Raw genomic sequence first — 11612 nt, 5'->3', positions numbered from 1 at the left:
GGAGGTTTTGGCTCAAAATCTCACGATACATGGCCCCATTCATTCTGTCCTTAACACGGATCAGTCGTCCTGTCCCCTTGGCAGAAAAACAGCCCCATAGCATGATGTTTCCACCCCCATGCTTCACAGTAGGTATGGTGTTCTTGGGATGCAACTCCGTATTCTTCTTCCTCCAAACACGACGAGTTGGGTTTATACCAAAAAGTTCTACTTTGGTTTCATCTGACCACATGACATTCTCCCAATCCTCTGCTGTATCATCCATGTGCTCTCTGGCAAACTTCAGACGGGCCTGGACATGTACTGGCCTCAGCAGCGGAACACGTCTGGCACTGCAGGATTTGATTCCCTGCCGTTGTAGTGTGTTACTGATGGTGACCTTTGTTACTTTGGTCCCAGCTCTCTGCAGGTCATTCACCAGGTCCCCCCGTGTGGTTCTGGGATCTTTGCTCACCGTTCTCATGATCATTTTGACCCCACGGGATGAGATCTTGCGTGGAGCCCCAGATCGAGGGAGATTATCAGTGGTCTTGTATGTCTTCCATTTTCTGATGATTACTCCCACAGTTGGTTTTTCACACCAAGCTGCTTGCCTATTGTAGATTCACTCTTCCCAGTCTGGTGCAGGTCTACAATACTTTTCCTGATGTCCTTCGAAAGCTCTTTGGTCTTGGCCATGGCAGAGTTGGGAGTCTGGCTGTTTGAGGCTGTGGACAGGTGTCTTTTATACAGATGATGAGTTCAAACATGTCACGGAGGAGCAGGGAGGACTCGGCGCAGACTGAAATCTCAGAAAAACAGGTTTATTTACACACTCCAGGTGCACTATATACAGGTGAAGGAGAAGGGGGCCAGGGTTCCCAGGGGTGCAGAGAGGGGTCGGGAAAAGCGTCCAGAGTCCCCAAACCAAGCACGAGAAATCTGCATACAGAGAACAAGAGTTAGCACGGAACTTTCACGGACAGAGCTCAAAACTGGCCGAGGCTAAAGTAGCACTGACGAGCGTTACTCAATAGTCCAGCGGCGAGGTGCTCTCAGTCACTGCCTTAAGTAGCGGGAGCAAACAAGGTGAGGAGCCACAGGTGATTGCCTACAGGTGGTGGAGGCCGGGAGCTCACAATGAGCTCCGCCCAGGCAGCGAGCAGAGAGAGAGGAGAGAGAGAATAGACAAAACATAACATGTAGCCACACAGGGCCAGCCGAGCAGGCACGGGGACCATGACAAAACAGGTGGCATTCATACAGGTAACGAGTGGGGGACAGAAAAGCTTCTTACAGAGGACGTTACAGGTCTGTGAGAGCCAGAGATTTTCCTTGTTTGAGGTAACCAAATACTTATTTTCCACCCTGATTTACGAATAAATTCTTTACAAATCCTACCATGTGAATTCATGGATTTTTTTTTTAACATTCTGTCTCTCACAGTTGAAGTGTACCTCTGGTGCAAATTACTGACCTCTGTCATCATTTTAAGTGGGGGAACTTGCACAATCGGTGGCTGACTAAATACTTTTTTGCCCCACTGTACAAGCACCTTGGGTTCTCTGGTAGCCACTTTGGTAATTGCTGTCCACTAGAGCCTCTCTTCCATGGAAACAACTCCTGTGTTGGCATTTCTCACAGACAGCTGCAACATTGTTTCAACAGCACTGAACTGTTCTTGTAGCTTTGATGTATAATGCTTTTTTGAGGTCTTACTCAAAGGTCACTGTTTGGCAACATCATGGCAGGTTGATATACCCTATGTGAGGCTACTTGATCACCACATTAGTGAGGACAAATGTGGCCAGGAAATTGACAGTGAGGATGGATTAGATAAGGAAGTGTCAGAAGCTGAAGACGGCAGGGAACATAATCTGTGCAATCCAGACCAAGAAATGACTGATCGGGAGGAATCCAGTGATGAAGAGTTTGCTGTCAGATTCAAGTAAAAGAATGGGAACTTATCCCCACCTGAGAATTAAGTTAGTTTTCAGCTGAAAATATCATCAGGATGACCATAGCACCTACAAAATGTATTGTGTCCTGTATTGATGACATCAAATCCTGCTTTGAACTATTCTGGACTGGGTCCATCAAACCCAGTGGTAAACATGACCAACTTGGAGGGGAAACAGATTTACAAAAAGAATTGGAAGGAGGTAACCCAGAAAGAAACCAAAGCATATATGGGTGATGTGTATAGATCCAGAAATGAATTTACCAGCAGTTTCTGGGATGCAGAAACTAGTCAGACAAGGGTCAGATGTACACAAATGAAATATTCCCGGTCACTTTTGACTGGAAACATAACAAATGTTACTTTATGTGACTGTATAAAAATTTTAAACGGTTTCAAAAAATGTCCTTGGTTTTGGTCTATGAGCCTTAGAGTTGTAATTTTTTTATTTGTCCACCGGGTGGCGCCCTTGCTCCACATTTGATCCCTGCTGGAAAACAGCGGGCTGCTTGGATAGACCTGCGGGAAACGAAGCCTCATTTCTGGCGTGCAGCAGCGGCTTCGCCCGCTGATCGGGCGGGACCATTTTTCGGTCCCTAGGACCGTTAGAGGGTGCTTTTTTTTTTTTAGTCAACAGGAAATGACGTATTTGTTGTCACGTGGTATCGGACGTGTGGGCTGGAAAAAGCAGTCCCCGGTGATCGTGCCCCGGTGATCGTCGCGACTTACCCCGGCAACATGCACTTATTTCGGCCTAGAGGAGGAGCATTTGCCGCCTGGAGACCATTTTCTGGTCCTGAAAAAAAAAATAAAAGGCGATCGAAATGACTGTTGGTGCCAAACTTTAGCCCATCTAAAGGCCTAATTATAATAACAATTGAATATTACCTCAAATGTTTTTTTTGGAAAATATTCAAGTTTTATGTTTTTTGGGGCAAAAAAGCAGTGCGCTCATGTGACGAAACCGGGATATAAAGGGTTAAAATCCGCGAAATGTAATTAAAACTTGACATGAATATTTCAAGGAGAAGTAGGTCTAAAAGATTGGCTAATTTAAAGTGGAATAAAATATTAATATATAAATTTTTTATAGCCCTTTTTTGGGCGTGGTCGATTAGGACCGATAGGGTGTGCATTTTATGAAATGCGCTCCTGCAAAAAAAATAAAAGGCGATCGAAATGACTGTTGGTGCCAATCTTTGCTCCATCTAAAGGCCTAATTATAATAACAAACAAATATTACTTCAAATGTTTTTTTTGGAAAATATTTAGTTTTTTGTTTTTTGGGGCTAAAAAAACAGGGCGCTCATGTAATAAAACTGGGATTTAAAGGGTTAAAACAATGAAAATATAATTAAAACTTTATATGAATATTTCAGGGAGAAGTAGTTTTAAAAGACTGACCAATTTAAAGTGGAAAAAAATATGAATATATAATCTTTTTATTGCACTTTTGGGGCGGGACCATTTTTGGTCCCCAGGGCTCTAAAGGGATGCATTTTTAAGGGTCAGCGAAGGGTTAAGCTCAGATTAATGAGACATACAGGCCATAAATAACAAACAGTCCAAAATCTAACAAACGAGTAGTGATAATATATTTATTATTTTAGTTTTTATGATGAGTCTTAATGGAAAATTCACAAACTTGTTTAACATGAAATGTGCACCACAGAATAAATTCTTAAAATAACAAATGAAATAAACATAATGCAAAAACACAAGAAAATTGAGAACGCTGGGTCATAATGACCCAGGACCATGACAAGTTGCCCCCCCATCAATTGTCCTCATTCTTAGATACACATAGTATTCTGGATAAATATCAGTCTAGTTTCTGAGCCTTCCATAGCACAGAGTCTGCTCTACTGAAGGTGTTCAATGATATGCTGGTGACTCTAGAAAAAGTACAGTTTTAATTCTTCTAGACCTGAGTGCAGAATTTGACATGGTTGACCACACAATCCTATTAAACTGTTTGAAGACATGCGTTGATATTCAAGGTTGTGCTCTAAAATGGTTTGCCTCTTCCTTAGAGAGCAGAGCATACTCCGTGATGCAGGGAAAGAAATACTCTTGCCCTGCTTACACTTGCTTGTGGAATGCCTCAGGGCTCTATTCTGGGCCCTGTCTTATTCTCCCTATACATGCTCCCATTAGGCTCTATTTTTCAGAAACACCAAATTTCCTATCACTCTAATGCAGATGATACACATCTCTCTTTAAAACCAGGCATTGATAGCACATTGCAGAAAGTTTCAGATTGTCTTAGTGACATAAATTGCTGGATGTCTTTGAACTTTCTCAAACTAAACCATGACAAAAGTGACATTAGAATTTTTGGCAAACAAGACTCTGTTAGTCTCATAAGAAATGACTTGGGCCCACGATCAGCTAATCTACATCCCCATGTTAAAAATCTTGTTTTCATTTTTGATTCTACAGTTGTTTGTGGCAGTTTCTTCCAGCTCAGGAGCATTTCTAAACTCAAAACTATCTTGTCATCTAAAGATCTGGAAACCATTATCCATGCCTTCATTTCATCACATCGTGAATAGTGTAACTCTCTTTATTTACGCGTCTGTCAATCAAGCCTGTTCCGCCTGCAACTTGTTCAAAATGCGACCGCAAGGCTCCTGACGGACACCAGAAAGAGAGACAGTATTACTCCGATACTCACAGCTTTACATTGGCTGCCAGTTATATACCAAATTGATTTCAAGGTTTTATTATTTGTTTTTAAAGCCCTCCATGGCTTGGCTCCAGCTTACATTTCAGATCTCCTTAGCCTGCACCTACCCACTCGAACTCTGCGTTCCTCCAGTCAGATGCTTTTACTGGTTCCACGCTCCCAGTTAAAATCCAGAGGTGACAGGGCTTCCTCCATCGCCACTCCGAGACTCTGCAACAGTCTTCCCTCTTTTATAAAATCCTCTTCCTTGTAATTTTTTTTGTAATTTTCAAATCAAGTTTGACGACCTATCTATTTTCAAAGGCTTTCGGATCTCTTTGACACCACTTTTATTTTAGTTATTCTGGTGTTTTATCTCATTGGATGATGTATGCATGTGTATATGTATACATGTATTTGTGTCCACGTGCGTACCTGTGTGTGTGTTGGTGTGTGTATATACATATATGCATGTTAGATAATAATGGAGATGCACTTGTTTATTCTTCATACAATAAACAATTTGATAGGGTTCCCAACAGAGACCGCTGTGTGTTTTTCAATCCAGATATTCTTTTACGACACTGGTAGTCTGTTTGGCATCATTTTAACTTCTTTAAGTACTATTCCGGAGGACTAGTTAAATAAATTACAAGACATTTTGCCTACGAGAGTTCAGCTTATGTTAAAAAATAAAGGTGGTAATACCAAAGTTTTACTTTATTTATGCACACAATCCTTGTCTTATATATGATACATTCATTTATGTTTGCATGTTTCCATTTCCCGTTTTCCTTACAAACTATTAAGAAATGAGGCATGGCTTAAGGTTTTGAATAGTGTTGTTTGAGATTTATTTATTTGTACACATAACAATGCTGCCATTCTTATCCAGGGTACAATTTTTAGGTTGACCAAAACGAACATCTTGTTAACTTATAACTTATTAGCACATAGTAAAAAAAATATACCAGATAAATTAAAATAATATTTAACATCTCTGAGCTTTGACTCTTCGCTGCATGTTGTTTTCAGATGTTCATTCAGCAGCGTCACTCACAGTGAGTCCTGACAGAGTGCAACACTTCACCTCTGACTCTGTCTCACTGACCTGTGAGGGAAACTCTGCCAAGTGGAGAGTGAGGAAGTTTTCTGATAATGGCCAACTGAACTCTTCTAACTGGAGCAGAATGACTGGATCTACATACAACATCAACACATCAAAGTCAGATACTGCAGTGTACTGGTGTGAATCTGAATCAGGAGACTTCAGCAATGCAGTCAACATCACTGTACACGGTATGTAAATGATTACCCCAATAACCTGGTGTAAGTCATTGTATGTGGCAAAGAAGACCTAAATATTTTCCTCAATGGTTCAGAAATTTCCCCTCTGTGAATCTCCACTTTATCACAGTGGAGGGGTTTGTGGATTCCAGTGATCCTAGGAGCTATGTTGTCAGGGGCAATTTTGCTTGATGGATTTAGAGAATGCATTTGATCACATCTCTTGGGGTACCCTGCCTGTTGTCACAGCGTATTCAGTCCCTGTACAACAACAGTGAGCCCATAGAAGAGTGGCCAGGGGAAGGAAGTCTGCACTTCTCTGCCTAGACTCCTTCCTACAGAAAACCCCAAAGTTAAAAAATCTGGTACACTAAATTTATATTGCAGACTCACAGGCAGGACACAGGAAACATGTGGATAACACAGTGATTTTTCATAAAAAAAATGCTGATTATTCTTGGGATTTCCAACATTCAAAATCCGAAGTAAATAAAGAAATGATGCAATCCAAATATCAGAAATAATGTAGAGCACTCATGAAGTACACGGAAAACAGACCTAGGTAACACACACCTCCACGGACGAAACAAGAAAAGATAAAAATAAAAAACTATATACAAGAGATAGTGAGGGGAAATGAAACAAGCAGGGAACCAGACACAACTGAAAACAATCAAGAAATTCCTGAGAATAAGGACAGGAAATAAAACTAGACAAGATAAACAAGATCAAACTGTAACTAAAAAAAAGGAAAAAGACAATTAGATGGAGAAAGAAGACTAATTTAACACAAGGAGGAGAGAGGAAGGTATGGGAATACTGAAAGACAGAAACACAGACAACACGGAGACCATAAAGTGATCAGTGACTAAAGCTGAGAACATAAAAAAGTAATGATCACCTCTCTCATTGAATTTTGAGTGTTTTAATCAACCTTGTTAAACCTGTGGTGTTCCCCATCAAAAATGACCACCATAGGAAATGAATGGGAATCCACTCACTCGCTCACTCACTGAATGACCCCCTGAATGGCCCAGCGAATGACCACTAAAAGATCCACTGAAAGATCCACAGGAACTGAGTTTGGTTTTCAAAAATGTCTTTTGTGCTAATTTAAGAGCAGTTAAAACGGACCGAAAAACACTAAAGTAAGGGACGAGAGGTAAACACGACAGGAGGGTTTTAAAAACTCTAACTTTGTGCAATTCAGTTTGTTGTTGTTGTTAAGGCTCTTTCCATCCCTAAAAGTGTGACCAGAACTAATGTGATTTGCCTGTTTTGCAGATTATGATCCTATCCTGGTGAGTCCTGTTCATCCTGTGACTGAAGAAACGTCTGTGAGTCTGAGCTGCAGTTCAAGAGAGAAAATACTTTCCAATGTGATTTTTTATCACAATGACGAAATTATTCAAAATGATCCCCGAGGGGAGCTGAAGATCTCTGCAGTGTCAAAGTCTGATGAAGGTTTCTACAAGTGTCAGTACTCAGGAAGAGAGTCAGCACAGAGCTGGATGTCAGTTAAAGGTGAGCAGGATCAAAACACTTTATTTTTCATGACCTACTGTAGGTGGCTTATCCAAAAAACATTTACAGTAGATACCTTGTCTACTGCACTATAATATGATCTTAAAACAGGCATGTATTTTTTTTTCAACAATACTGTGGTTAACACAAATGCCTAACATGTATACAATTCCCTGGTTTGAGAGTGATAGCAGATATAAATCCCTGAGAATTTAAACAGCAAGTTCAGTTCAGTTTATTGAAGTTAACAGTTCATTTTCCTTATTTGCAGTAGCTGTATCCAGTTCTTCATTTCTTGTTCTGATGATCACTGGACTCATTTTTGGAGTCATATTTATTTTCCTCCTGTTCCTGTTCAAAAACCTCTACAGAAAGAAAGGTGAGGCTCTTTTCACTCTTTAAAGTGTTTGAATGGGCAACGTTCCTAAACTGGAAACCGTTTGCAAAAATGTATAATACATAACCATGTAAATGCAATATTTTCATTTTAAATTGTTAATAAAGGTTCTGCCGATGAGCAGAGGGTGAGTCAGGATGAAAATCAACAGGTCTACTCCTCTCTTCTTCATGGTTAGTTTTTCATCTAGTTTAAAATATCCTGATGCTTTTCTCTGCTGCAGCTTTAACACTGTTGAATTAAACAAAACTAAGACAATAATGAAATTTAACCATGTACAGCATTTATGAGTAATAATACATTTTCTAATTTCACTGTATGTTTGTGCTTACACTGACAACAAAGCTTATCTTATCTCATCTCGTCTTAGTATAAATGTTACTGACAAGAATACTTGTGTTTACATCATGTGGTGACTCATTTTCTCTGACTTGTAGGTGATCGTTCTGTCTATGAAACAATCAGAGGCTCTGGAAAAACTCAAAACGGTACAGTATCAACTTTAATATATAGTTTGTGGAAGCTATGTGATTATAAAATAACAGTGATTATCACTAAAAACAACACTAACATTATTATTTTAGTTTGACCAGAGGGTTTTTACATCTATAATTATAATGAACTGCAGAGCTGTTTCATACTGAGAGTATATTTGAATATAGTTTACAGAAGTTCAGTGTTGTTCATGAATCAACAACATTTAATCATGTACAGCATTTATAAGTAATAACAAATTTTCCAATTTCAGGGTATGTTTGTGCTTACACTGACAACAAAGCTTATCTCATTGTATTTTAATATAAATGTTACTGACAAGAATAGTTGTGTTCACATTAGTATCACAGACATGTGGTGACTCATTTTCTCTGACTTGTAAGTGATCGTTGTGTCTATGAGACAATCAGAGGCTCTGGAAATACTGAAAATGGTACAGTATGAACTTTAATGTATAGTTAGTGGAAAATGTGTGGTTATAAAATAACAGTGATTGTCATTAAAATCAATACTAACATTATTATTTTAGTTTGGGCAGAAATTGATTACACCCACAATTTTAATGTAGTGCACAGCTGTTTCAGACTGAGAGTGTATTATACAGATGTTCAGTGTTGGTCATTAACGCCCTGAAAGAGAGCATTCACCTAATGTGCTCATTATTGCAATTCTGCTCATTTAAGCTGAAGATATTTGAAATTGTAAATTTATCTTTAATTTATTTGTGCTTTGCTCTTTAGGAAACTGGGTGACCCATGTGATGTAGGTCCAGAGAGCAGCATGATCCTGAGCTGTTTATATAGCGCTTTACTAGTCCCTAAGGACCCCAAAGCGCTTTACATATCAGTCATCCACCCATTCACACACACATTCACACACTGGTGATGGCAAGCTACATTGTAGCCACAGCCACCCTGGGGCGCACTGATTATCACATCATTTATGATTAGCTGTTAATAGCAAGTGGTGGAGGAATTTTTTAAACCATTCCTTCAGGAAAAGAAGTACTCAAATACTATGAAAATATCCCACTAGACTCAAGACTCAAGAAGTTTACTGTCATTTCGTATGGTGTTACCCAGCCTGAAACGAAATACTGTTTCTCACCAGCCTCTGCAGTGCAATGAGCAATTGTGGAGATCAGGGAAATATTTTACTGCTACTATTCATAACCATCATTACCATTACATTAATTATCATTTCATCAAAGCATTTATTCAATAGATTACACATGTTCTGAGTTAAGATTATTACACCTATCACAGAGAGCTTCTGTCTGGTAAAAGGTCAGAAGCGTCAACGGGCGGGGTGAGGCTGAGTGCATTTTGAGGTCGAGACACACACACACACAAACAGTAGTTAGACTCATGTTTAGGTAAGAGTTCAAATAATAGTTTGCAAAAGCTTGTGACTGCAAAATTGTGTCTGCCTAAGGGACAGTTTGTTCCAGGAGATAAGCGAGAGTTAGAAGATTAATAGGAAGCACCTGGCCTCGAGACGGAGAAGATGTCCTTTTAAATGTGTCAAAAGTTGTCAACAGAACATTTGTGGTTTTGAAACTTATGCATGTATTGTATCTGCTTTGATGCATGAGGCGGCGTCCTAAATGATACCCTGATGTTATAAAAACAACTGCTTGTGTATTATTGGGCGGAGATCGATGCTGTCTGCGTGCAGTGTTCATCTCCCCATGCGTGTGTTCATTAAAATCATTGTTTGACCGACTCTCCTGGACCAATTGTTGTTTTTTTGTGCTCACTCTCAATATTTGAACCCGTAACACAATACAGTTTAAAAAGAATACATTTTAAAAAGAGCAGCAAAAAAGGCATAAATAGCATAAAATCTAAGTTCTAAAACAAACTCCAGTCACATTTGTTCGGGTAGATAGCAGCAGTCCTTTCACAGAAGGAATACTTTCACTACACACACATCAACATTACTGCTTCATATATTTACATTTGAGCTCATTTTAAATACTTCATATTCTATTTCTTTCATCATTATTTTTTTTAAATATTTGATTTTAAAAAATATGAATCAAAAAGCTTAAACAGTGTGTGAGAGGGGCACACCCATTAAAAGAGAGAGAGAGAGAGAGAGAGAGCTATCCTATGAGCATGAAAAGAAGTGGAGGTTTCAGTGATAGTAACTGACTGTGGGACACAAGATGGCAGTAATGTAAAGGATCACTTTACTGGGACCAAACAGCAAAGCAGGCTTCTTCATCGTATTTCTACCTTTTCTCGTATATCTTCTTCTTCTTATCCCTGCGAAGTGTATAATAAAATAATAATAATAAAATGTCTTAAACACCAATATGAGGACAAGCTATCAAGTGTAGTATCACTCAGTTACATCTCTTTTGCTTTGTTAGGCTGCAGTTTAACATCTATAAAAAATATGTGCATCAGGAAACCTAACAAGAAACACAAATGTGCTTACAATATTCATACAGTGTTTGAAGACTGTCCCATTTTAACATCAGTTCAAGTTAGATTTCTGAAATATTTCCCCCTTTGGAAGAGGCTCACTGTGTGGTTTATTAAGATAAGATAAGATAAGATAAGATAAGATAAGATAAGATAACTCTTTATTGTCATTGCACAGTCATACATAGTACAGTAGTACAATGAAATTGGAAAAACTGTCCTACGTCGGCACTACATATAACACAACACGACACGATATGACACATCACAACGTAACAAACAACACAACACAGTATATTAACTTAGTATAAAAAAGAAGAATAAGTGTATGTGTATTAAAAACAACAACAACAACAACAACAACAAAAAAAAAAACCCCACTCATTCTGCAATAATGCAGCAGCTACTTGTCAAGAAAGAGAGACAAACAGAGAGAGGGGGCAGGACTTCATTTTTGTTTGAGGACTCTATTTCTATTTGTTTTAGCTCATTCACTTCCTGTGGCTGAATTTGTGACCAAAGCACAATTTCACCTGAATGGAAAGATTTGTATCACCGTGCATTAGTGTAATGCAATAACTTACATTAGTAAAGCTCAGCTTTGTCAGTTGAGATAAAAATTAAATAAAGGTTATGTGTAAATTCAATGAAGAAGCTCTATAATCACACACACCCACATTGTCAAGCTGATTGCGACATCACTGGTCTTGTCCAATCATCTTTTTGCCACCCTTCTTAAGACAAATCAGCCTTCAGTCCACGTACTTTAAATGTCACTGCACATCTATCATTCTCACTTGCAGATGCCTTCATAATGATCGTCTGAATATATGGACAATAAAGAACTGTGGCCTGACCTGACTGTTGAGC

At 39.0% G+C, this 11612-nt stretch overlaps 1 protein-coding gene and 1 long non-coding RNA gene across 2 annotated transcripts; both read left to right on the top strand.

The window, feature by feature from the left end:
- Positions 1-5629: 5629 nt before the first annotated feature.
- On the top strand, positions 5630-8030 carry LOC146714504 (low affinity immunoglobulin gamma Fc region receptor II-like). The gene is made up of 4 exons (XM_085440050.1): positions 5630-5906; positions 7179-7418; positions 7690-7797; positions 7923-8030. The coding sequence occupies exons 1-4, from the start codon at positions 5630-5632 to the stop codon at positions 7991-7993; spliced, it is 696 nt and encodes a 231-aa protein (XP_085296176.1). The 3' UTR covers positions 7994-8030.
- A 662-nt stretch (positions 8031-8692) lies between these two features.
- LOC146714503 (uncharacterized) lies at positions 8693-10035 on the top strand. The gene is made up of 2 exons (XR_014918824.1): positions 8693-8743; positions 9051-10035. It is a non-coding gene; the product is annotated as an uncharacterized LOC146714503 (long non-coding RNA).
- The last annotated feature ends 1577 nt before the right edge of the window (positions 10036-11612 follow it).

The sequence above is a fragment of the Copadichromis virginalis genome, linkage group LG3 (genome assembly GCF_057382275.1).
Source record: "Copadichromis virginalis isolate Kocher_CV1m ecotype Utaka linkage group LG3, C_Virginalis_male_GT1.1, whole genome shotgun sequence".
NCBI classification, from domain to species: domain Eukaryota; kingdom Metazoa; phylum Chordata; class Actinopteri; order Cichliformes; family Cichlidae; genus Copadichromis; species Copadichromis virginalis.
Note: the sequence above shows the minus strand (reverse complement) of the source record. Positions and strands in the feature narration are given on the sequence as shown.